The sequence below is a fragment of the Falco rusticolus genome, chromosome 17 (assembly GCF_015220075.1).
Source record: "Falco rusticolus isolate bFalRus1 chromosome 17, bFalRus1.pri, whole genome shotgun sequence".
NCBI lineage: Eukaryota > Metazoa > Chordata > Aves > Falconiformes > Falconidae > Falco > Falco rusticolus.
Window position 1 is genome coordinate 1,737,808 of NC_051203.1, and position 25,582 is coordinate 1,763,389.

General features: G+C 57.3%; 1 protein-coding gene across 2 annotated transcripts; it reads left to right on the forward strand.

The window, feature by feature from the left end:
- The first annotated feature begins 2,070 nt into the window (after window positions 1–2,070).
- Window positions 2,071–25,154, forward strand: SLC6A17 (solute carrier family 6 member 17). Of its 2 annotated transcripts, XM_037410827.1 has the most exons (12): window positions 2,071–2,333; window positions 9,993–10,400; window positions 13,904–14,061; window positions 14,343–14,469; window positions 15,161–15,342; window positions 16,443–16,553; window positions 17,554–17,795; window positions 18,474–18,666; window positions 19,038–19,230; window positions 19,422–19,581; window positions 20,140–20,302; window positions 20,743–21,111. In XM_037410827.1, the coding sequence occupies exons 2-12, from the start codon at window positions 10,115–10,117 to the stop codon at window positions 21,109–21,111; spliced, it is 2,184 nt and encodes a 727-aa protein (XP_037266724.1). In that variant the 5' UTR covers window positions 2,071–2,333; window positions 9,993–10,114. The 2 variants fall into 2 exon arrangements, with proteins under 2 accessions (XP_037266724.1, XP_037266725.1); XM_037410828.1 differs by lacking the exon at window positions 2,071–2,333 and having other exon boundaries at window positions 10,115–10,400; window positions 20,743–25,154.
- The last annotated feature ends 428 nt before the right edge of the window (window positions 25,155–25,582 follow it).

Here is a 25,582-nt window from a genome sequence, read left to right on the forward strand (position 1 = left end):
GAATACCTGAGTGCCTGTCCCCTGTGTGTCCCCACAGGAGGGGGCAGGGGATCCCGTCGAGGCTCCGAGCCTCACTTTCCCTTCCCAGCCCAGCCCTCCATCCTTGCCCTCCAGGTTTGCTTCTCCCTGCAAGCAGCAAGCGTGCTCCGCAGGAGGGACCGCAACAAGATTCCACATCAAAAACACGGAATGCATCGTGCCTTCGGAGAGGGGGTGAAAGCTGACTGCAAACCTGAGGGGCTCCTGGCAGGCTTTGACCCACACCGCATCCCTCCCAGGCTGGTTTGCATCCGCCAAACTCCCCTCTGCCCTGCAAAGCTCTGCCGGGGCCCCCGTGAGATGCTCGGAGCCGTCGCAATGAGCTGAGCAGACGCTGGGGATTTTGCAGGGCGGTAAATCAGGAGCACGATGCGTCTCTTCCACTTCCAGCACGTGTGGAGCTGCCTTTCCCTGCCCGGGACAGGCTTAACGGAGCGGAGCCTGGCTTCATGTCTCCCGGGGGGCAGGGGGGAGAGTTACAGCCATCGCTCTGCCGCTGGCTCTCGGTGCAGGCGCTGGCGGAGCTCCCAGCTACCTGGGAGAATTGATCATTTTGTGCCCAATAGGCTGGAAAGGGAAACGGGACCAAAGGCCAGAAACGTGCATCGACATCGGGATCCGGGAGCTGGAAAGAGCGTGGTTTGGGGATGGAGGTCTGAGTCCTCCGGGGTTTGTCTCTTCTGAATATGTTTTTCCTCCCGTCAGGGTTTCTCACAGGCCTGGGAGCTGGATATGGGTACCAGTATCCCTGGCACCAGTAATGCACTGGTTGTGGCAATGTGTCTGGGCTACCCTGCTAGGACAGACTGAATCTGGGTTTTCAGGACCCACAGACCTTAATCTTTCCCACGGGATACTGAATCAGCAAGGAACTCCTTTGAAAACTCCCTTTCCCCACCAGTAAACCAACCCAACAGCCTTCTGGCTTTCCTCATTAACCCAATTAGATGTTTTCTGAGGGCAGGATTGTGGGCAGCACTGAATGGAAGGGGAGGGCTGATTTCTCCAGGTGTGCCACACCGCAATGACTGCATCAAAGCAGCCTAAGTGGCCGTTTTAATTAATTAAGCCTGTCTCAGAAGCTGGGTTTGGGGTTTGCTTGCCCCAAATTGCTGTGGGTGCTGCGTATTTCTGCCTTCCGATGAACCGCCCGGTGCCGCTCCGTGTCCTCTTGGGGTGGGGAGCGGGACCCCTTTGCCTGCAGAATTGCACCGTTGGCATCAAAGGTGGGTTAATTAATGCAAATCCCTCGTCCTGCAAAGCTGGTTTATGCCCCTCGCGCAGCCTGTGCTGCCCTGGGCAAGAGGGAACTGGTGGGGCTGGAGGGGGACATTGATGGAGACTGAGCCCAGCATTGGGTCTGGGGTTCCTGAGTGTCACCAGGCTCTGGGCCAGCCCCCAGTGTCACCGTGTTCAAAGGCTCCAGAGTGACACTGGGTTATGGGGGGCAGCACCTGGGTCCTGGCAGCCCCTCCTGCTTCCATCTGTCCCTGGGTGGGGGCTGAGACAAAGCGACCCCTCTAATATATCTGATCTATTATATATATCTCTGATATAACTGATCCTTGGGGGAAAGGGGTGACCAGATCCGCCCCCCCGAAGCACTCCCCAGGGCAGAGCTGCAGCGGAGGGGCAGGGGGGCACCTCTGGGGCGGCTCTTTTTGGGTAGGGGGGAGCATAATAAAAGGAGTTTTGCTTTTCCCGGCAGCACCAGGGTGGGCAAAGCTGACCCCCCTCCCCTGCCCGCGCTCGCTGCTATTTTTTATTTTAAATACAAGAGCTCCCCTTGGAGATCTGGGAGGGGGGGGTGGTGTGTGCAACCCGGCACCCCAGCTTTGACGTGCAGCCCTGGTGACTCAAGCCTGCGTCAGGGGCTGCGTGCCCCTTATTATTTATTAATTAATTTTTTTTTTTTTTAATTGCTTTGCTTTATTTTTGCATTTTTTTCCCGAGCCGAGGGAGCCGCCTCCCCCGGGCGGCGGTGCCGAGCCCAGCGCGCATCCGCCGTGGCGGCGGGGGGCGGGGGGGGAAACGAGCGGCCACCGGGCTCGGAGCTACCGGTACCTCCCCGCCTGTCCGCCGCGGGGGGCGCAGGCAGCAGCGGCGGCTCCCGCGTTACCGGCGGCTGCCCGGGTCCCTCCAGCACCGGGAGCCACGCACCGGCCCCGCCGCCGCCCGGGCTCAGCCCCCTCCCACCCCGGGGCGGCCGAACCTGCTCACTGTCTGCCGGGAATTTGCTCCGTTTCCACCGGCACCGGGTCGGTTCCACCCCTCCGGGCAGCCGCCGCGCCCAGGTAAGGCTGCGCCCTCCGGTCCCCCCCTCCCCCACCCCCCGGGGTCCCGCTGCCGGGGGTCCCCCCGCCTTGTTCGCCCCCTCCCCAGCGCTGCTGTCGGGGGCAGGTGCTCAGGGCCAGGCTGGGGGGGCTGCTGGGGGGCACACTTAAGCCTGGAGGCACCAGGCGTGGCCCTAAGGGTGGTGGCATCGAGGGCTTGGGGAGGGGGGGACACGGACATCCAGGGACAGCAGATGGCCTCGGTTACCCCGTAGAGGCTGGGGGGAGCCGCCGGGGGGGTGGCAGCGGCTGTGGGGCTGGGGGTGGTGGTGGGCTCATCCCCTCTGAGGATGGGCAGAAATGCAGCTTCCAGGTTGACCTTGACAATAACATTGGGAAGGGAGCAAGCGTGCGGCTGCGAGAGGTGTTTCACTCCCGGCCCCTGAAGTGTTGGGGGTTTGTTTTCCCGTCTTTGATTTTTATGGTGTTCCCTGAATGCGGATGGCTGGGCTGGAGGCAGAAAAATGGGGATTGGGGTCCTGGTTTTGTGCGATTCCCGATACTGGGTGTGGGGAGTCCTCATTCCATGCTGTGCATTTATTGCATGGTGAGATGCGCCCAAAGGTGCATGTTTCAGGGTGGTGGCTCGGCCAAGCGCCGATTTGCATCGCTCCAGGGACGTGGGGCTTAGACCGGCTGAGAAATCTGGTCCTAGCTCTTTGTGAAGGACCCAGAAGGTGAAATCCTTTGGCTTTTCGGCTGCCTTGTGCCTGAGGCACCTGAGGTTTGTATCCATCAGGAGCTGATGCAACTATTTCTGGTTTTGGTAGGAAAAAACCCGAAATGCCTGAGCTATTCTCGGCAGGGCATAGAGTTCCTTGTGGATGTCTCTCTAGAGGTGTCGGGACTAGGTCAAGGAACCTGGATGGCGGTTTGACTGCGAATCAGCTGCCTGGAAGGGAAATAAAATGTGGGTCTGAGCTGTCCTCCGGGATCAATTGGAGCCAGCTCCGCTGAAGTCAATAGGAATAAAAGGGATTGGTTTAAATCCGGAGTGACTCCCCTGCTACTTCAGGCTTGCACAGAGCTGGGAATCTGGGCTTACACTAGAGCCAGAGTCACGAGGACCAAATTTACCCTGGATCAGATGCTGACCTGTGTGTATCCAGACTAAACCGTTGCCTTGGGAGGAGAAGCTCTGCTTTTACCCTCTCCTGGGTTGCGTTTGGACTCGTTTGTTTACAAACGTAGCAGCAGCTTCGTGAATGACAATAGGGAAAAGCAGAGCTTGCAGGGGGATTTGGGTGCTGCCCCTTTGCTGCCTTTTAGGATAAACCTGGGCTGGGTTTGGGTTCAGTTGCTAACCTTCAGCCGGAGGGGATGAGTTAAGGATCGCGGAGATCTAACTGGAAAAAGATCATCTGGTGAATCAAGCGGAGCCCTGAAGGAATCATATGATGGTTGGCTTTGATACGGTGTCACGCTACTGCAGCTGATGTATGTTTTCATGATACTAAATGAGACATGAAAGGAGACTAAATTCGATGAATCAACGGGCTCATACGCTTCGTGACAAACCCAAGCGCCAAGTCTTCCCTTCCTCCGGCGCTGTTGTGTCTGTCTCATGACCCAGCCGCAAAACTGCCCTTTCCGCAGGTTTCTTGGCACCTATTGAAGAAAAGGCTTGGTGTAACGTCACAGCCTGCCACGGGGAGGGTAAAACCCCCTGAACTGGGGGCAGTGGGAGATGCCCCCACCTTTGGGGTGGAGCGGGTGGCTGGGGTAGCCCCACCTCTGCTTGCCTTTGTCGGGGCTGGGGGTTATTTATAACATCTGGGCGCTTTTGCTGGCGAAAGCCACTTAGGTAGGTGTAAGACAGAAGCGGAGGCAGCTCTGATTCATCAGCAAACGTGAACTGCTCCTGTGTCATGATGCAGCCTTCCAGTACGTAACAGGGCCGACAGGGAAGCTGGGGAGGGACTTTTTACAAGGGCATGTAGTGATGGGACAAGGGGAATGGCTTTGAGATGAAAGAGGGGAGATTCAGATTAGATATTAGGAAGAAATTCTTTATTGTGAGGGTGGTGAGGCACAGGCAGCCCAGAGAAGCTGTGGATGCCCCATCCCTCGATGTTCAAGGCCAGGTTAGACGGGGCTTGGAGCAACCTGGTCTGGTGGAAGGTGTCCCCACCCGTGGCAGGGGGATGAAATCAGGTGGTCTTTAAGGTCCCTTCCAACCCAAACCTTTGTGTGAGTCTATGATCAAGCAGGCCTGAGTGCCTGCACGGGAAGGATGCGGTGCAGAGCATCTCCAGCACCTCTGGCAGGGAAATGCCCGGTGTGTGCCATTGAGCTGCTCTCAACCCGGTGCCGGGAGCTTGGTTTCCAGAAAAGCTTCTTGCGGGTGCCCTTGTCCTTGGGCACCCCTGCGCTCTCCCATCTGCTCACGCCAGCCCTGCCCAGAGTTTGTGCCTCCCCACACGTGGGTGTAGGGGAGGGAGCACACCGGGACGCAGCTTGGCTGGTGGGACTGAGTCACAGTGTGTCATCTCCACAGGGCGGTGAGAGCCTGGCACTAATTAACAGGGATCGTTTAAAGAAGGGGAGAGAGGGAGCAGCCCTAATGAGCCCAGATGGCAAAAAAATCTTCCCTGTGCAGCCAGAGAGGATGAACGGGGAGGAGCAAGCCCCAGCACTGAACAGATTTAAGATGGAGGCATCCTGGACCAGCCTTGGCTGGTGGAAGGGAGGTTTGCATGACCGAGGCTGGAGGAAGGTCCTTGGGGCAGGGCTGGCGGGGGGGCGTCAGAGCTGCAGGGCTTCTGCGTTGGGCAAAAATCTCTTCCTGGGGCTTTGAAGCGGAGCTTGGATGCTGCTGGGAGCGTCCTGCCCTTGGTTCCTTGTGGCTTGTAAGAGTGGGATACCCCCCAAAGGACCTGCTCCGCACAGGCGATCCCTCTCCCGTTGCAGATGCGCTTCTGACCATGGGGAACAGCAGCTAGGGGCCTGGGGCTGGTTTTCTCGTGATTTGGCCTCAAAACCGGGATGTGCATCCAGGGCTTCTTCCCTGTTCCGCTTGGCTTTGCAGCGTACAGAGGGATGCTTGCTCCTTCCCTCTGCCTCTCCTTCCCGGGCTCTCTGGCTTCCTGGGTGACCTTGGATCCATCCCTTCCCCTCCCTGCTTCGTTTTCCCCATCAATGCCAAACAGCCTGGCCCCGGTGCAAGGTTTCCCTGGCCCTGTGCGTGTTGGGGAGGATGGGGAGCTGCAAATGGATGCTCAGATCTCCCAGCCTGAACCCGAGAGCAGCCTTCCACCTCCTGAAATCCCTCTGTGCCTCTGGCTCCTTTGCTCTTCCCTCCCTTCCCTGTGACCTTGATGGACTGAGCTGAACCTTCCCGGGTCTGGTGAGCTGGATGCTTCACCAGGAGCATCTTCCCTCTCTCCTTTAGGAGCTGAGGGGATTTGCCTGGAAGCTGAGTGCAGCGGGGATGCAGCTGAAGGAGAAGAGGCAGCAGGGTAGGGAGGGACCAGCAGAGAGTCCCCATGGTTTAGATGTTAATTTTGATTTCACCCAATCTTAGCCTGTGTTTTTTCCTGCCTCAGTTTCCCCTTTATGGACCCAAACAGGGTATAAGTATAGAATTTGGACACAGGAAAGGAGAAATCTTCCCCTGTGGCCATCCTCTAGACCCAGAGCATGTTTGCTGGTGGTGGCTGTTTTCCCCGGAGGCTGCTGTAAATCCCCATCTCCTCGCCTGCCTCTGTGCTCCCAGGCCTAGCTGAAAGCCTTGCTGACGTGCTTCCAGCCTGCATTTATTGCTCCCCAGCCAGCATCCCGAGAAAGCAAGGACGGGCCAAGCCAGGACACACAGCTTGGAGCATCTCTCCTCTGCTGAACCATTTGTGATGCTGCTGGCAGGGCTGGGCTGGGTGATGCAGTGCCCTCTGCTCCCGGAGCAATTCACTCATCCCAAATGGCAGCTTTTCCCCAGTAAGTGTTTCCGTCTCCAACTGGGATCGATGGGAACCTCTGGGCAGTGGTTAAACCCCCGGGGTGTAGCAAAGCAGGAGCTTCTTAATCTCTGGCCCTTCCCTGAGTGGGGTGAATCCAGCTTGTACCACAGCAAACCATCGCTGTGTGCCTTTGACCTGCTGCAGTGGTGGCTCCTGAACTGTCAGTGACACCTGTGTCACCTGGGCAGGGGGAACATGGATGGGGGATTGCTGCTTTGTGCAGGCAGAAGCCCCAGGCTCAGCTGGTGAGTCTGGGGCAGGAGCGGGGCTCGGGGGGTGATGGTTGCTTTGCATGGAGGGTGAGGTCCTGCACGGGGTTAGACATGAAGGCACCCACTGGGGACCGTGAAAGCGGGAATCCCATTCAAGGAGATACCCAGGGACACCGCGCAGTGGGAGATGTAGGAGGTAGGTCATTCCCAGGGACAACCCAGTGATGCTTTCCTCAACATCTCCCTTTGTAATGCCCTGCAGGGTGGTGGCGTCTGCTCTCAAGTGGTCTCTAGAGACACCGTCACCGACCGAGCACAGACTGGTCCTTTCCCTGGTCCTGCTGTGGGAAAAGCCGTGGTGCCTCTCCAGGCACCTATGTGGGTGGCATCAATGCTGGTTTTACACGGGCGAGGTGGCTGGTGCAAAGGCACCCCTGGTCTGGTGGTGCAAGGGAGGTTATTACAAGCCGTGGGCTCTGAAAGACCCTAATCTGTCTTCTAAAGGGAAAGAAAAAAATGCACATTTAAGAAAATTAAGGCCATGAGGGCTAAGTAAACAAGCTGAATCTCCATCTGTCAGTGACAAGGGTTTTCTATCTCTTTCCAGCCCGGAAAGCTCCTGGTTGTCAGCTGATCTGCCTCGTCTTTCTCACAGGGTGGTTATTATTTTTGGCAGATGAATTTTTGATTAAATTGCCTTTTCAATCAAAGAAATGAGTGGGAATACTTTTCTCAGATGGATTTGGACTGCGCTTTCCAGTTTGAGGGGTGTGGGCCTTGGGGCTGATGCAAAATGCTGGGAAAGTTGATAGGAAGAGCCCCACTGGCCTCACTGGTCCCTGGATTGTTCCCTGGATTGGGTCCCTGTGCCCTGTGGGTTGGTGGCTTTGTGCTGGTTCTGGCTGGTTTCATCCCACGGTACCAGCAGGGATGTGGACAGCAATGGTTGAGTACGCTCAGGACATTGCTGTAGGGAATGGTCCTCTCTCCTTTAGACCTGGATCTCCTCTGGGCATCACCACCACCTCCAGGCTGGGGCTGAGCCATCAGGGAGACAGCAGGACCTCCCGCAGGCAAGCCGTGGGGACACAGGGACAGAGCCATGCCAGGACCAAGATTTGGACCTCTGCCTTGGGTTTCTCCTGCTCTAGTGCAATTTGGGTGCATCTCCCACGGGGAGGAAGACTTGTACCTCTGCTCCTTCATCTTCACCTCATCCCCATGCCCAGAGAGCCCTTGCCATAGCCCCAGAAAAGTGGCCAGGCACCCCTTTTGATTCCCATTGATGGGAAAGTTGCTGTCTTGAGCATCCTCCAAGGCTCCGAGAGCCTCTGAGGCTTGGAGGTGTTTGAAGAAAACTGTTCCTCAAGGACCCTCTGTCCTGCTGCCTCTCAGCTCCTAAGGATAACACTGGGGGGGACCTAAACTGAGGAGGGGGGAGAGGTAGAGATCCAGAGAGAGATGCTGTGGGTCTGTCCTGACCCCGTCACACTGGCCTGGCTCAACACCACCTTCCCCGGGGCTGGGCACCTCCCAGACTTTGTTCCAAGGGGTTGAGCTGTCCCAGGAGAGCAGTTTGTGTGCCCTTGCCATGGGCATCGAGCTGTGGGGGCTTGGCCAGCAGATCCTAGGTCTTCTGGGCGCTATCCCTAATGTAAAGAGATAATTTATCCCCCAAGGCTGGGCTGTCCTGAAGGTCTGAGTCACCTTTGCTCCAAAGGAGCTTCAGTAGCTGCTGAGCAGACAGGGTGAAGCAAATAATTTGGGGGTGATTCAGCCAGGTCTGTACTAATTTATCCAGAGCCTAATCCAAAATCGATGGAAATCCCAATGATTTCCTTTCCTGGCTGCTGGATGAGGCCCTTCCCCACCCTCTGTGCCTGTCCCCATCCTGGCTGAGGGTGCTCCAGCCCTGGGCAGCCACGTGCCGGTAATTGCCTCTATCAAGCCATGAGCGGTTTACGTGAATGAGCCCTCGTTAGGAAATTAAACATTGCTGGGCCAGGCTTGAAAGAATAATTCAAACGGCTTCTCTGGAGGAGCCGGATCCAGGAAAGATTTGGAGCTGACACAGTTGCCTGGCAACGGATGCAGCCGACAGCCGAAAATAGCTTTTCTAATAGGAGCGATGCCTGGCAAAGGGAGAACTTTCTTCAGGGGTGAAAAACCACCGAGGTGAGGGTGATGAGGGTGACGTTTCCTGCTGCAGGTGCTTTTCTTCCTCCCACACCACGCTGGGACCTCGGTGTGCTGGTTGGGGATGGGCTGAACCTGCTGCTGTGAAAAGATTTGGGATTGTGGGCTGAATTGGGTCAAAGAGCTGGATGTTTGTCCAAAGGAAAGAAGAGCTGGGGATGGCTCTGGAAAATCACGGGAGAGTTTTCCTTTGGCTCGCCAGAGGGGACAGCAAGGAGATCCATCCCACATCGCCCATCCTGCATCATCCATTGTGGTAAAGACCAGCACGCCCACGCTGCCCCGAGCCTGTGCTGATGGGTTATTTGTGCAGCGTCACCTGTGAGATGCCACCTGGGTCTTGTACAAGCTTTGAACTGAATGAGAAAGCCCCCGGAGTGAGGGGGAGATGATGCTGCAGCCTGGTCGGGGTGGGACAGGTCCTAGAGCACGGCACCATCGCTCTGCCAGCGGCCAGTGTCCAGCCTGCTGTCCCCTGGAAAGTAGGGGTGGAGGGGGGAGGAAAGAAAGTGTGACCCTTGGGGATAGTCATTTTTTCAAGACATGGGGCTTCTTTTGCGCTTTCTGTGTTTTCTTCCCAGCTGGGGTGGGAGCTGCCAGTCTGACCCCAGTTCTCCCAGTATGAAGAGGAGGGATGTGGTTCATTCCTGGCTTGGGGATCCCCAGCAGAGTGGATTTCTCTGATGCCCCCAAGCTTTTTGAGGCAGGGGCAAGCACTTCAGTGCTCAGCTGGGTTGTGGGCACCCCCTGAAATGCCTCTGTGCAGCATCGCTCCGCAGCTGGAGGAGTCCCCGGTGCAAACGTGCAGCTGCCTGTTTGCAAACGCAGCTCACCACGCGCACCCGCTCGTCACCACGCCGGCGGCGAACCCACGCTCCCACCCACGCTCCCTCCGTGGGTCCAAAAATCACCCTGACTGCACCCATGGCATCTGCTGCCGTTGGTTTTGGGAATGAGGCGGTGGGGGCAAACTGGTGTTAACTGGTGTGACTGGTGTGGTGCTCTCCGGACAAGGTGGGTCCGTGATGAGGGATGTGTGTTACAGGATGCTCTGTGAAGGCTGAACCAGGGGGTTGCTCCTGGTCCTTCATGGAGAAGGGGGCCCTTCACATCCCCCAGTCCAGAGGGAGGTCCCCAAGGTGTGGGGTGATGGGGACCCTTCTCCCCCTTGTGCTGCTGGTCCCACCAGCACCAGGACACCCTGGGGGTAAGGCAAAACCCATTCACCCTCTGTTGACCCCTTCCCCCCCACCCAGGTCCTGCTGATGAAGAGGAGGTGAGACCTGAGCTGTAGCTCACACAGGTGCCATTCCCTGCGGGACGTTTATCTTCTCCCTTGACGCCATCCCGCCCCCCGGGGCCACGTGGAGCCGTCCCGATGCCAAAGAACAGCAAGGTGACGCAGCGGGAGCACAGCAGCGAGCATGTCACCGAGTCGGTGGCCGACCTGCTGGCCCACGAAGAGCCCGTGGACTACAAACGCAGCGTCCTCAACGTGACGGGGGAGACCTGGGATAAGCAGAAGGATGGAGATGAGGATCTGGATGCGGAGAACCGGCCAGCGTGGAACAGCAAGCTGCAGTACATCCTGGCACAGATCGGCTACTCCGTGGGGCTGGGCAACGTCTGGCGCTTCCCCTACCTGTGCCAGAAGAACGGAGGAGGTGAGAGATGGGCAGGGGTGGGCTCAGCCCTTGGGGAGGGGGATATGGCCCATTCCTGCCTCCTGGCATGTCAGGGTGTGGGTCCTGGGGCAGGACGGGGGTTACTGGGGCTCTGAAGGAGGAAAGGGGCCACCAGGAGCTGCTCACGGCTGCACGTTCATCAGTTCAGCGATGCGGGAATGGCCTCTTCCTAAAGGGTGTCCACCTGCCCGCTCCAAACTCGGCGTGAATCCCAGGCTGGGAGCCCGGATTTCTTGCTGGAGCCCTCAATTCCTGTTGGGGCAATGTGGGAACTAGGGGTGGGGTGGGGGGAAAGGAAGAGAGAGTCCCTCCATTTCCCTAGGTCCTGAAGCCACTTTGGGTAGGCACCAGTCCCTTCCCAGATCCTCCTTCCAGCCAGCCTGTCCTCCCATCCCACCCTAGGCTTCCAGGAGCAGCCCAGAGGGCCGGGTCTCTTCCAGCCAGGCTGAGACCTGACACCCTTCATGACAGCGATGAGAGGGCATCATTAGGTGCTCATCGTTAATCCAAATGCAGCCCTTGAGACCGCTCCACCGCAGCCCTGACCTTTGCCGTGATGCGAAGCAGCCGCTGCCGAGAGGCACTGAACACGGCCGGGATCAGCCCAGCTTTCCCCTCTCCCGCTTGCCCTCCCCTTGTTCCCGGCACTGCGTCATTTGGCGTGCCCCCAGCCCCAGGGCTGGCAAGCCTGCAGCGCTCTCAATAATTAAAACATCTCTGGTGTCATCTTCACGATGAGTCATTCTCCCAAAGGAAGACCTGTGCAGTCAGCACTTCCCACCCGGGGGCTGCTCGCACCCCCGTTGCCTTCCCGGCTGGGATGGAGCACACTGCGGCCGGTTCCTGCATCCCAGCATCTCCCCAGCCGCTGGCACACTTAGCTCCCTGCGCCCCAGTTTGGGTCCAGGCCAGGCTGGGTTTCGGTGCAGCACAGCTTTGCACGGCGCGTTGCAAAACTGACTGGGGGGTGTCTCAGCGTGGTCTTGGGTTGCAGCGAGTATCCGCAGGTGCTGTGGGGCTCGGGCACCCGTGTTAGCTGCGTTGCACGTGCTGGTGCACGTGTGCGTTGGATGTGGCGGGGAGGGTTGTACGCTGGCCTGAAGGAGGGTGGGGGCAGCACCCCGGTAAATTCGGGGCTGGGATAGATCGATACATCCCTGCTGGTTTCATTACACAGCTCTCAGCATCTGGCCTCTGACTTCCAAGCAGATTTTCCTGATTAAATGAGATTAGGAACGAGCTCAGACCCAGAGGCTGGAGATCCACGGTCCTGCTTCTCTGTAAGCACTTAACCCAGCCGTGCCTCAGTTTCCCCACTGGCACAGCAGTCAATAGCTAACTGTAATTAGTGCAATGAATGAAAATTTCTCAACTTATGCCAAGGTCTCTACTGTCCTGTGTGTCTGCGGGGCTTTAGCCTCGGCTGTCTCAGGTGCTGGGTAACGGGAGGAGCAGCTTGTATTCCCAGGCTGGGATTCATCCTGGTGTATTCCCTAGCAAACCCAGGGCTGAATTTGCTGTCTATCCGTGGGGAGCATTAAGCAAGTGGTTTTAGACAAAAGGCCAGATGGGGACAGAGAACTGAACGTACAGCAGCCCGGAGACCTGCTGCAGCAGAGGAGACGGGTGTGCTGGGTTTGAACCTGGCAGCTTGGCCCCATCCTGCGGTGGGATGCAGGGGCACGGAGCCAGGCAGGGACCAGGACAAGGAGCTGGTTTGAGGTGCTCCTTGCTGTTGCAAAATATCTTCCTGCAGCGGGTCTCAAAAACGGCTTTACAAGCTGCCCCAAGCATTGCTCTGTTTTACAGGTGGGGAAACTGAGGCACAAACTGGGAACTGCCTTGAGCAGCAGATCGCTGAGCTTTCCTGCACTTTTTCTTTTGGCCAAGTGGCATCATCTCCCCTGACCCGTGGGGCAGACACTGAATTTCTGCCTTTTCTTCCAACCATATTTAACCCTCTCGGCCCCTGACTGGGGTTCCCACCGGGCTGTGAGGCCGATGCCAGATGGATGCGGGAGCTGGGTACTGATGGTCGGACCCCCCTGGGTGTGCTGAGCAGCCCCGGGATGGGGTGGTGGCTGCTGCTTTCTCTCCTGGTCCCCAAGCAGGTGTCTGCGGGGGAGGACGGCTGCGTGCTGGTAGGAGGATGGGCTGGAGCCAAATTTCCAGGACTTGGTGTGCCAGGAGCCAGCATGGGCTGGCAGCACTGCCTGCCGTGCTTCCACGCTGGTGCTGCCGAGCGCAGTGATGCGCGGATCGTGTCTGTGGTGCACCACCGTGCTGGCGCCCGTCTTCCCAGAGATCACAGGAAGAAATTCTCCAATATTGGACAAATTTGCATTTGAATCTGTCCATCTGTCTCATCTCCATCCGTCTGTCCACGGGCTGAGTGTGGATGCCCAGGAGGGTTTTGCAGTGACTCGTGGTCCTTCCCGAGTTACACCACGCTCTGTCCTGCTCTCTGCCTCTCCTTTCATCCTCCTCATCATGCTGGGCTGCTGCCTCTTCATTTCTCTCCCCACCTGTGTTCCTAACACATTCATCCCCACCCTGCTGCCACGGCGCTTGGCTCGGGACACTGTTGTGGGCTGAGCTGCTTTGTGGTTCCACTGCGCGGAGCAGCATCAACTGCCACAGGTCCTGTCTGCGGCCAGGGGGTGGTGGCTGTCACCGAGGTGTAAATCCAGCCGGGAATTTGCTCAACACAACCAGGCTCTGGTGTACATATGCTTTTGGATCGCCTGCCGCCCTGTGGGAATGAGCCACACGCTTCCGAGCCTGTTCCTCAGCCCCTGGCAGGAGGTTGGAGTAATTTACGCTGCAGCGTGAGTCATCGCATCCTTTACGGCCATTTGGTTATGCTTCAGGAACTGCTAATTTCTCTCTGGCCTCTTCAATTAGGTAGAGATTAACCGAGTTTCTAATTAGAGCTGTTTCTACCTCTACCGAAGGACCTTGCTGTGTGCCGGGTGGCACGTGGTGGGGTGAATGCTGCTGCTGGGGACATGGGGTGCCTGTGGGGGGGGGTGTGTTGGTGCAGGGGGCTTGGCTGTGCCCACACACGCCTGTGCAGGCAGGACCCGGGTGGACAGGAGGGCTCCTGCACGCCTGTGTGTCCGAGACAGCTGGGAACACGTGCGTGTCCCCATGGATTGGCTTACGGAGGGTCTCCTTGTGCATGGGGCGATGTGCCCGTAGGGATGTGCGGTGTCCTTAGGTGCCTTGGGATCTATCTCACATGTACCCACACTGGCAGGGGATGTTGCACCCTTTCCTTCCATGCGTGTTTGCTTCTCTCCATTGCTGCCTTCTCTGCTCCCAAGCACTGATCTGCACTCCCAGATCTGTTGCAAACGAACCGGTGGACCAGGCAGCGCCTGTCCCAGCTCTGCTCTGCCTGTCCATCCCTGTCCGTCCATCTGTGGCTGCATGAGAGCAGGCAGAGACGGGTCTGTGATGAGCTTTCTGTCCCCTGCCAGGTGCCTACCTGGTCCCATACCTGGTCCTGCTCATCATCATCGGGCTCCCCCTCTTCTTCCTGGAGCTGGCAGTGGGGCAGCGGATCCGGAGGGGCAGCATCGGCGTCTGGAATTACATCTGCCCCCGCCTGGGAGGCATCGGCTATGCCAGCTGCCTCGTGAGTGCACCCATGGGTCCCCTCGGACCCCCACCCTGGGGTGTGCGGGATGGCTTTGGAAGCTGCAAAGCTGGGGGTGGTCTGCAAGCAAACCTCGAGGGGTCTCATGCAGAGGTCTGAAAGGTCAAAGGGAGTTTTTCCAGCTCCACTTGTGGGTCTGGGGCTGGTTTGGGAATGGGCCCATCCCCTGATCCCACCCCCAGGTCCCTGCCCAGTGGGAGGTGTGTTGGGGACGTGGTCACTGCCCTGTGACAATACCGTGTCCTCCTCTGTCCCCCCAGGTCTGTTTTTTTGTCGGTCTCTATTACAACGTCATCATTGGCTGGAGCATCTTTTACTTCTTTAAGTCCTTCCAGTACCCTCTTCCCTGGAGCGAGTGTCCCATTGTGAAAAACGGCTCCGTGGCCGGTAAGGGATGGCCACCGGCATGGTGGGCTGCGAGGGGACAGTTCCCAGTGAAGGGGGGCTGTGGGACACTGGGGACTCCAACATCTGTAGCTATCAGGCTGGGGACACCGGAGGTTGAGGTGTCTCCTGGGGCACTGGGTCCCCTCCAGTCCAGCTGCCTGGATCGTATGGAGATGGTTCCCTTGGACGAATCTCCCCCATGCTTTCCCCTTGGTGTCTGTCCCCACTGGTGGGATTTGATGCCAACTGGGAGATCCAGAGCTTGGGTCTCCAGGCTGCCTCGGTGCTTGGGGCCAGGATCTGACCCGGGGCCGTGGAGGGAGGCGGTGAGACCCAGGCAGGGCTCACCTGGCTGCTCCATCAGTGCCTGACTGAGATGCTGATGGTGCTAATGGTTTTTAATCACATCGGAGCATCTCCTTGGGACACTCTGGGAGGTTTTATAGCAAATGTAAATGTCTCTCCCTGTATTTAACATCTTATTTTTACCTGACGATGGCTTTATGTCCTGTCTCTTCTTCTTTCTGCTAAAAATGAGCCCCATTAATTCCTGTCCTTTAGTTACGGGGGGTGCCTGCCTTCCCTGGCTGGCTCTGGCAGGAATTTTACATTAATTGATGCTCATTCCCTAAGAGACAGCGAACGACTCTCCCCCAGCCCCTCACGCTCTCCTGCCTCTGCTCGGTTGCAGTTGTGGAGACCGAATGCGAGAGGAGCTCGGCCACCACCTACTTCTGGTACCGGGAGACCCTGGACATTTCCAACTCCATCTCGGAGAGCGGCGGGCTCAACTGGAAGATGACCCTGTGTCTGCTGGTGGCCTGGAGCCTTGTTGGCTTGGCTATGATCAAAGGCATCCAGTCCTCGGGGAAGGTGGGTATTGGTGGCCACCTGAGCCTGGCTGGGGTCTGTCCTCAAGGCAGAACCCTCCTGCCTGGACCACACTCTCCTGCCCAGAGCTGGGGTGGCTGGAGGATGCTGTGTCCCCTGGGATGCTCACGCCTGCTCCAGAGCTGGGGGCATCTCAAAAAGGTCAAAAGAGGGTGTAGGGAAGGGGTTGAGTCCAGCTGCCACCTGTAGCCATGGCCCAGGGCTCAGCCACGTCAGGCCACCAAATCTGCCCAGCCCCTGCGTTCAGGGGCCATCAGCGGTCCGGTCCCCTGATGTGTGCCACCTCCATGGATGCTCGGAGGATGCAGGGGTGAGGGCTGAGCCCCCCCTTTGCACAACGAGCATGGGGACTCTGCACAGGAGAAGCAGGGCAAGGAGGAACAGAGAGCTTTGGGAGAGGGATGCCGTTCGCGTGCAGAGGCCACTGACGTTTCGAGCCAGGCTGCGTCCGCAGTGGGGTCAGGTGCAGAGGGGTATGGTCTCCCCGGACACTTGAGCATCCCTGTCTCCAGACTTGCTCTGTGACAATCTGGTGTGTTAGCAGGTAGCAGAGGGCAATGAGACCCCTGCCCCATGGCCCTGAGAGTGGTGGGGTGGGAGGGAGCTGCAGGCACAGGACCACGGCAGCAGGTCTCCCCCAGCCAGGATGAGGTCCCAGGTGCTCATCGCAGCCCTGGGAACGCGCCCCATGCCGGGGCCAGCTGGGGCTGTGGGCAGTGCTGATGGGAGGGGGTGTGGGGGTGCAGAGCTGTCCTTCCCTCGGGCTCCCCCAGCACCACCAGTTTGTTTCAGGGATTTTGGGAGCCAACAGCAGCATCTTCCTGTTCAGCAGCCCCAACAGATTTTCTCTCTTAAGTGTGCCCAAGCACTTTGCACACCCACCTGAGCATCAACGCTTGTTACATCCCGCACTGAGGCGCCCCACAGCTCAGCCATGTGCTGCCCGAGGAGCAGACCTCATCTGGGGGTGTGACACCCCCTCCTCACCCCTGTTGTGCTGTCCCTGGGTTGGATGGGGAGGTGGCTGAGCTCAGCAGGCAGTAAAACGAGCCCGTGCCCACACTGCATCCCTCTTCCCCTAGGTGATGTACTTCAGCTCGCTCTTCCCCTACGTGGTGCTGGTTTGCTTCTTGGTGCGGGGACTTCTGCTGCGTGGGGCGGTGGATGGGATCATGCACATGTTCACACCCAAGGTGAGAGCCCCCTGAGCAGGTTCTCCTAACCAGACTCGTAAGCAGCTTCTCCTCCCGGCTGGTTGCACCCTGTTTTTCCGCATGCTCCCCACCCCAAAAAACCTGAGTACCAACCCCAAACCACCTCGGAGATCCTGATACATCATCAGGATGTGCCGGTAGCACCCTAAACGTGGCCAGGACAGCCAAGAGCCTCGCAGACTCACCGCCCTGGAGCTGCTTGGAGCCTTAGTATCACTCCCGTCACCTTTAGGTGCCCAGGGTGGCGGGGTGGGGGTGCCCAAGGCGATATATTTAAAGACTTCATGGGAAGATGCTGGCTGGCAGCAAAACCTCCGCTGGTGGTATACATCCATTAATTAACAAGCTAATTAATTCATTAAGCAGAATATAGATGAGCCAGCTTAGCTGGTGAGGCTTTTAGAAGATACTAATTATGATTTCTTGACAAATGATGCTCGGAGGCCTCCAGCCTGCAGCTCTGGCTCGCGGGGTGGGGTGGGGGGGATGTGGTGGGGGGGAATGGGAGGCTGAACAAACCCGCTGGCCAAGACATTTCATTTCCAGAGCTCCAGACACTCTGGAGGCAGCAGATGGCCAGGGGAGGATGGAGACCCCATTGTTGGGTGTCATGTGGCTCCCTTGGGTGGAGGGACGGGGACGTCAGCTCTCCAGGGCAGCTGGGGTGGTCCACTGGGAAGCTGTAGGGCTTTGCACTGGGAGACTGGGCACGCAGCTTGGGCTCTGGGGCAGACGGAGTCAGGTAAAACCTTCATCTACTTTTCTCTGCCTCAGTTTCCCCATCTGTGGGAAGACACTAAGGACCTACCAGTGCTGGGTGATGCAAGACCTGATCATGGTGGGTCAAAGCATCCCCATGTCTGTTGCAAAACCAGCCCAGGCTGTTGGCACAGCAGCCTTCTAATTTGCTTCTGGCACCACTGGAACGAGTTGTGGGACCACCAAACCCCCTAACTTCTTCTTATGTCTTCCTTCCAAGCTGGACAAGATGCTGGACCCCCAGGTGTGGCGGGAGGCAGCTACGCAGGTTTTTTTCGCCTTGGGCCTGGGCTTTGGGGGAGTCATCGCCTTCTCCAGCTACAACAAGCAGGACAACAACTGCCACTTTGATGCCACGCTTGTCTCCTTCATCAATTTCTTCACATCTGTCCTGGCCACGCTGGTTGTGTTTGCTGTGCTGGGTTTCAAGGCCAATATCATGAATGAGAAATGTGTGGTGGAGTAAGATTTGCTTTTTTCTCTCGTTGGGGTGGGTGGGTCTTTGCTGCTGCTGGTCGTGGTGGGTCTGGAGGCAGTAGAGTCAGTGCTCTGCAGCTGGGTGATGCTGTGCTTTGGTGGACCCAGGTTGCTGATGGTCAAGACCTGGGATCTCCAGCGATGTCCCATTGTAGCCGAGGGAGTTGGGGATTAGCTCCTCCAAGCTAAAATCCAGCCCTAAGATGGGCTCTTAGTCTGTAAATTGAGGTGAACCCAACATGCCTGGTCACCTCACCTGGGATCCCCCAGTTGCCACTCGTCATGGTCCAGTTGCCTGCAGGGTTAGGGGAGCTGCTGTGCTGTACCCCAGAAGCAGCTGCGGGAGGGTGGATTTGGGCACCTGGTGTGACCTTTAGGCAGTGAGTTGCATCCATAAAAGTCCGGGCTATGCAGTGTGGCGTCCCGGAGCAGGAGATAAACCTGGGATGGACGTGTAAAGAGCCCGTTCACTGGTGGGACCCCGTCTGCATTCTCTGTCTGTGGCCTTGGGAAGATGCGAAGAGGTCCTCGGGCTCAGACCTGGGTAACGCAACCCAGGGAGGTTCATGCTGCCTGGTGCAAAGGGCTTGCACGGTCAGACCCTGTCCTTCCCCCCGGGAGGAAGGGGACACCTCTGGGTAACCAGGCTCTGCTCTCCCTTAGGAACGCTGAGAAGATCTTAGGCTACCTGAACACCAATGTGCTGAGCCACGACCTCATCCCGCCCCACGTGAACTTCTCCCACCTCACCGCCAAAGACTACAATGAGATGTACAGGGTGATCATGACCGTGAAAGAGGGGCACTTCAAAGAACTGGGCTTGGATGCTTGCCTCTTGGAGGACGAACTCAACAAGGTACCTGGTGGCACTCCTGGTAGGACCAGGAGGTCACCTATCCCGTTGCCTCCCCCTGGTAGGAGCTGCTCTACTTGCATCACTCCTGGCACATGGATCTGGAAAAACTGTTTTTAGAGACTCTCCAAGGATGAGGGTTCCCTGTTGCTGTGGTCTTCCTCAGCACACAGTGGTCCTTCCTGGGGTGGGGGAAAGGTTTGCCCATAGCAAGTCTAGTGGGGTCATCACTGCTTCCAGGCTGGTATCCCAGCCTGGAGTTTTCTTTCCTTGAAGAGGGGTTCAGTGAGAGACACCTGAGGCATGCAGGGGCTTGCAGGCTGTGTCCCTGACATGTTTTTTCTCATCTTTTGGTGCTCTCTCCCCCTGAACAGTCCGTGCAAGGAACTGGTCTGGCCTTCATTGCTTTCACGGAAGCCATGACCCACTTCCCAGCCTCACCGTTTTGGTCCGTCATGTTCTTCCTGATGCTGATAAACCTGGGGTTGGGCAGCATGATCGGGACCATGTCAGGCATCACTACGCCCATCATCGACACCTTCAAGGTGCGGAAGGAAGTGTTCACAGGTGAGGTCTTTTCTCCTGCCACCTCCTGGGGAAGGGGTAGAGGGTCGCCATTGCCCTGGGGAGTCACCCCAGAAGAGTGTGGACATAATGGATGCGTACTGGGCCCTGCTGGTGCAGGGAACGGACCTCATGGTGGAGACCTTGTTTCCCCTTGGGGTGCTCTGCTGACCATGCCTGTTTGCTCCCCACAGTTGGTTGCTGCATCTTTGCCTTCGTAGTGGGACTGATCTTTGTGCAGCGCTCTGGGAATTACTTTGTCACCATGTTTGACGATTATTCAGCCACGCTGCCGCTCACGGTGGTGGTCATCCTGGAGAACATCGCCGTGGCCTGGATTTACGGCACCAAGAAGTAAGACGTTTAGTACAACAAAAAGAATAACTGCACCATAACTCCTGGCTAAAAACCCCAACCTCCTTCCAGCTCTTTTCCATATGACTTTTTCCCCAAGAGGCCAACTCCGATGGAGTGAATGCCCCAGGGGCAGCTGCCTTATAGAGGCAGGAACTCAGTTCACCTTGATCCTCTGGCCCTGCCCTAGGTGTAACCCAGCCTCAGGAGCAGGTCCTTCCCGGGGGTATCTACTGTTGGTTGTGATGCTCTGTTGCTTGTGATGACCCTTTTGTCTGAGGTTTGAGGTCCTTCTGGAAGGTGATCTTGTTCCCTGCAGTGCCTGCTTCTGTTGCTCATAGGTTGGCCAGAGCAAAGGAGGTTGTGGCTAATGCTCAAATGTCCTTTTCCTTAGGAGGTTCCCTCCTACAGGCTTGAGGGACCCTGACATGCTCACCTGGATGAGCTGGGTTCTTCTTCAGGCTCTACCTTGAGCATTATTTACAACGGGGGTTCCTGGGAGGGAGCTTCTCACTTGAAGGTGGGGAACGGCGTGGTTCCATCTCTTCTTCTCGGCAGGTTCATGCAGGAGCTGACGGAAATGTTGGGTTTCCGGCCCTATCAGTTCTACTACTACACCTGGAAGTATGTCTCTCCCATCTGCATGGCCGTGCTCATGACCGCCAGCATCATCCAGCTGGGGGTCAGCCCGCCGGGCTACAGCGCATGGATCAGAGAGGAGGTGAGCACAGCTCCGCCCCCCCCAGCCACCTCCAGCCCAGGTCCGGGCTGAGCAGGGGCAGAGCTAAGAGCTGCAGACCACCCTGCTCTTCACAGCTCTGCTTGCTTCTCCTCCCTGCTCCTGCTGGGAGACACCTTGCCTGTGGCTGTTTATCCTCTACAAGGAGCCAGGTTTGTCCACGCTGCCCAGAAGTCTCCAGCTGGGTCTGACCACAAGTTTGAGCTTGGATTTTGGTTTGCTTCCACAGCTACATGCTGTGTGAAGGACCATGTCCTTTTCCTTGATTTGAACCCACCCTCTGATAGCTTCATGTGGTGACCCTGAGGAGCTGCTCCTGGCTGGAGATGTACCTGTACTCTGTCTGGCCACGGAGATGTTGTACCTGGTGTGCATCACCCTTGCTGTAACAGCCCCTTGATGCTAATATCTGTCTCTTCCAGGCTGCAGAGAAGTTTCTTTTCTACCCAACCTGGGCCATGGCTATCCTCATCTCGCTGATCATCCTGGCATCCCTCCCTCTGCCTCTGGTCTTCATCCTCCGGCAGTTCCACCTCGTGTCGGATGGCTCTAATGCCCTCTCGGTCACCTACAAGAAGGGCCGGATGATGAAGGACATCTCCAATCTGGAAGATAATGACGAGACCCGCTTCATCCTGAGCAAAGTGCCCAGCGAGACCCCATCCCCCATGCCCACGCACCGTTCCTACCTGGGTCCTGGCAGCAATTCCCCCATGGAAATGAGTAGTGCCCCCAACGGACGGTACGGGAGCGGGTACCTACTGGCCAGTACCCCTGAATCCGAACTGTGATGGTTGCCTGCCAACCACCCCCACCGGGAGAGGAGGTCACGGGGGAGTGGATCCTGGCTGTCCAGGCAACAGGAAAATTAATTAATAAGGAAGACGAAGAAGAAACCCCTCTTAAAATCGTAACCAAAAGCAGCCATTTCTAAGGTGACATCGGGAAGAAGGGATTGCGGGAGGGGCAGGACTCCTCCGACAACCCTCGGCTGGAGGGCAGGATCCCCCGGGCTTGACTTCGGGGAATGGAGGAGGAACAAGAGAAGCTGCAATATTTTTCCAAGAGTTGTTCTCACGCAGCTCGAATCTGAAGCAAAGAATCTCTCTTTTCTAAGCAGCTGATGGTTGGAAAAAGGACCTGGCATCCCAGTGCTCTTCCCTCCCAGTTTGTTGTCCTTTAGCCGGGAGGAGTCATGGCCTTATTCCAACGAGCACAATTAACCATCGATGTTCATAGCACAAAAAGGTGCTGTTGTTGTCACCATCGTTGTTGTTGTTGTATCTCCTGTAGGTTTTTATAGCTGTGGACACACCCGGACAACCCCCAGGTTTTGGCCAGGGTTGGCAGGGAGCAGCGCGGGGCTGGCTGAGATGCTGCGATGTGCGAAACGGTGGATGCTGGCTCCTTGGTGTTGTTGCCACCGGTGTGGGGACGGCGTCTGTGGGTTGCTCTGAGACATGGAGTTGCCACGTCCGTGGGATGAGGTGGTCGGCATGCCCCGTGGCTGGGCAGCTGTCGTGCTGAGTGGCAGAAGGACCTCTGAAGTGAGTGTGGTTTGGATGTGTGAGCGTGTGTGGGATCTGGGTAGGGCTACTGTGATGGAGGTCAGGACTCGTGACACATGGGATGCTCTGCTGAACCAAAATCCCTGGCATAGCGATCGTCTCCTCTTGCCACTCTCTTTAGATGTCCCAGAGGGACAAGCAAAGCTGTGGGGCATCGAGTCCTCCCACAGTCCTGGTTTAGCTCTCAGGAAACCACCCCCTGGCTTACCCCCCTTGCACCCACCAGCTGAGGTGAGCTGGACAGTGAGCATCTCTGGACGTGCGTCCTCATTTCTCAGCTTCGAGCCAGGGGGGTGTGCATGGCCTCCTGTCACCCCTCCACAGGAGCTCCCCGACCTTCAGATGGGGGTAACCAGCTCTGGGGTCTGCTGAGCAGCAGTTATGGGGAGTCAGTGCCAGGGAGCTCTCGATCCAGGCTGGTGAGCCCTTGTTAGAGCCTAGGAGCCTCTGTCGTGCCCATCCATGTTACTGGGGACCAGACTGATGTGACCTTACGTTGTGTCTCCCCAGGCTGGCTAGGAAAGGTTGGCATCTCCCAGCTCCAAGTCTCTCCCACTGGGAATGAAGGTCATTTCCCTGAATCCTACGTGTAGCCAAGCATTTCTGTCAAGGGTACCAGTATTCATGGCATCTTCCTCCTTTCCCCATGGGGCAGGGTAGCAGCAGCCTGCTTGCGCCCTTTCTCCCTCTCAGCACGTTGCTGTGGCCTCCAGAAGCTGAGGGAGTTCTTCATCCTTGGTTCTGCTGGGCTTGGATCATGCGTGATGGTATTTCAAGCCAGTCGGAAGGCCAAGTTTGTGGCCAGGAGCCCTTGTCTCCGCTTTCCTGTCGATGGGCTTTTTCCACCTTGATTCTCCTTGTGGCTGGGAGGTGAAGGCAGAAATTATCCTGGTCCACTTGCCACATCCTTGACTCCTCTTAGCCTCCCTGGGGCCAGGAGGTGCCGCACAAGGACATTTCTCTTGTGGGTTGTGATCTCTTATTTATAGTCCTTCTCCATGGGCTTGGCTGGTGACCTGGAGACTTCCTGGATGATTAGCTCAGGTCCTTCGTTAACCAATTTTCCAGGGGGAAAATGGAGGCATGGAAGCAGCCCAGTCTTTGATGGCTCTGCGAAGCGCCAGGTCAGGATCAGCCGTGCTCTTGTCTCTCCTCCAGCAGTCCCCCTGTCACCATCCCCGGCGCCGTCTTTCTCCTTCCCCTGCCCGTGCAGAGGGACGCAGAAATATCCCCACGGCATCATCTCTGAATGGGAGAAGCACAAACCCGTGGCGTTTCCCCATCATTAGCCAAGATGTCCCCTCCCATCTCTTCTTTCTCCCTCTGTCCCCAGTTTCCTCCACCCGACCAGCAAAACAGAGGATGAGCCTAATCGTTGCCCAGTGTCACCTGCCCGATGCCCCTGAGCCCAGGGGCCGGATTCCTACCATAGCTCCCATGGAGTTAACGGAGCAGGACACCTCCTGTGGCCCAAGTGCTCAGTGCCATCCGCTCCCGTGGCGTGATGCTCCTCGAGCCCTGGGGGGAAGGATCCGGCCCTCCGTCGCTCCCATCACCATTCCCGAACCAGCCAGGGAGGCGTTTTGCTTTCCTCCCCTCTTCTTGCAGCATCAATAAGAGGCAAAGTCAATAAGAAGGTAACAAAAAAAGCTATATTATATATATATAAAATATATACAGAGCGAGGAGATGGAATAATAACGTAGAGATTCTCTATTTCTATTGTATATTTATTCTGTAAATGTCTCTGTAAATGCTGTTAAATGACAAAACGTATTCCAAAGTGGCCTGTGACCTATTTTCATCCCCCGTGCTGTACAGATCAATTCTCATTGTATATTGGGACATATTTTTACCTTTTTATTTCTCATGCGTGGTGGGTGGCCGTCCATCCCCCCCCCTGCCCCAGCCCCAGGGGGTCCAGCTGCCCTGGGGATCCAGCAAAAAGGAGGAGGAGGAGGAGGAGGGACGTCGCCTTTATTTTTATCCGTGGAGATACTGTATTTCTTCGTGGCATTTGCTCGGTGTTAGGCACAGGGTGTTGGGGGTCTGTGTGTGTGCGCGTGTTAAAATTTTCAGTGATCCGTGTCGTCACCGTGTGAGCGTGCGCGTGTTCGTCCGTAGATGCCGTGCGTGGGGCTGTGCGTGCGTGGATGTGTGCGCGGGTGCGGTTTGTTTAGGATCCACTTCTCGCTGTACTCGGTCACTTTTGGAGCCTGCGTTGGGGGTTTCTCCTGTTCGCTGGGGCAGGTTCTCCCTCCACACACCTTCTGGGGGTCCCGGGCTGCAGATCAGGCCAATCCCCCGTGGCTTTTAGCCCTTAAAAATCACTTTTTATCCTCTTTTTTTCTCCACAGAGGCACAGGGAATAGCTGCTAGTTGTGAGCACAGGCACTTTTCAGTTTTCCTCCAGGCAGTGGGAGAAGGAGGGGGGAACCGCTGCCAATATTCCTGTCCCCCCACGTCAGCTCCCAGCTTGGTTCCCAGCCCCGATCCTGCTGCTGGGGGGCAGGATGGGGTCCCTGGCTGGGGGACAGGGAGGTGCTGGGTAGATCAGGAGGGGTCAAAACCCCGTCCCCTCTCTGGGGAGGGGTTAAATGGGTCTGGAGAGGGGATGGCTGGTGCTGAGGGCAGAAAGGAGCTTTGCAGGAGGGTGCCCAGCCCGTGACGGTGGCTCTGTGGGTCCGAGGGTATGTGCAGTTCCCGGGCTCTGCTGCTGGTGCTGTGGGCAGGGGCTGGATCTGCCCTTGATGCTGGTGCAATGCAGAGGGGATGGCTGGAGCCGGCTGTGCTCCGCTGATTTGCACCATCCTGGGGTGTCCCTTGGCCCCTTCCTCCCAATCCCTCCAAAAGAGCCCCTGCTTCACCTCCTGGCACCCACCCAGACCCTGGCAGGTCATGTTAAACCCCAGCACCTCCCTGGAGCAACTTCCACTGCCTTCCCTCTGTCCCCCAGCCTTCCCTGAGCCTGGGTCTCACTGGTGGGAGTGGGGAGCAGAGCCGGGTGGCCTTGGTGGCTGGGGAGGGACATGGCACAGCTCAGACAGAGCCATGGCAGCAAGCAGGATGTGGCCACTTCCCCTGTGGGCAAGCACAATGCTGGCAACCCCCTCCTCTACAGGTAAAAGCACAGATCTCGTAGTAACTCGTCCCATGTACCCTCGTAGCCGGTGTATTTACCACGCGTGCCGTGCCGTGCCGGCCGGACTCCTCGGCAGTCGAGAGAAACCCTGTAACAGCTGTAATGGAGTCTGATTAAAAGTCTCTTCTTACCAAATCTCTTCTCACCGAGTCTTTTCTCTGCCTCTGTTTCCTTTCTTGGGGTGGGCTTTGGGGTCTCCCTGAGGTTGGGGGTCACAGAGAGCTAAAGCTATGGAACTGGGGCTGTCGGCACCCATGGGTGTCGATGTCTCCATCCTCACCTGTCCTGCCACCGCTACTGTCCTTCTGTCTCCCCTCATCCTCTGATTCCCTTCCTCCACCCAGCATCAGCCCCTGCAAGGGGGTCGCTCAGGGCACAACTCCCCGCAGGTGCTTCAGGAGCATCGTGGAGGTGATCTTCGATCCTGGACCAGTTCAACCAGTACGCACTGGCTTTATGGGATGCATAGACTGGTAAGACGTAGTGTCTACTCCTCTGCACAATGCCCTGCTAATGTTGCTGGTGGCTTATCCTGAGCACTGGGGGTACTGG

Bases quoted from the DNA above. Each gene is read 5' to 3' on its own strand.
- SLC6A17 (XM_037410827.1), top strand. From the start codon at position 10,115: ATGCCAAAGAACAGCAAGGTGACGCAGCGGGAGCACAGCAGCGAGCAT. The intron at 14,470-15,160 runs GTAAGGGATGGC...GCTCGGTTGCAG, and splicing joins GAAAAACGGCTCCGTGGCCG to TTGTGGAGACCGAATGCGAG. The intron at 19,231-19,421 runs GTGAGGTCTTTT...TGCTCCCCACAG, and splicing joins GCGGAAGGAAGTGTTCACAG to TTGGTTGCTGCATCTTTGCC.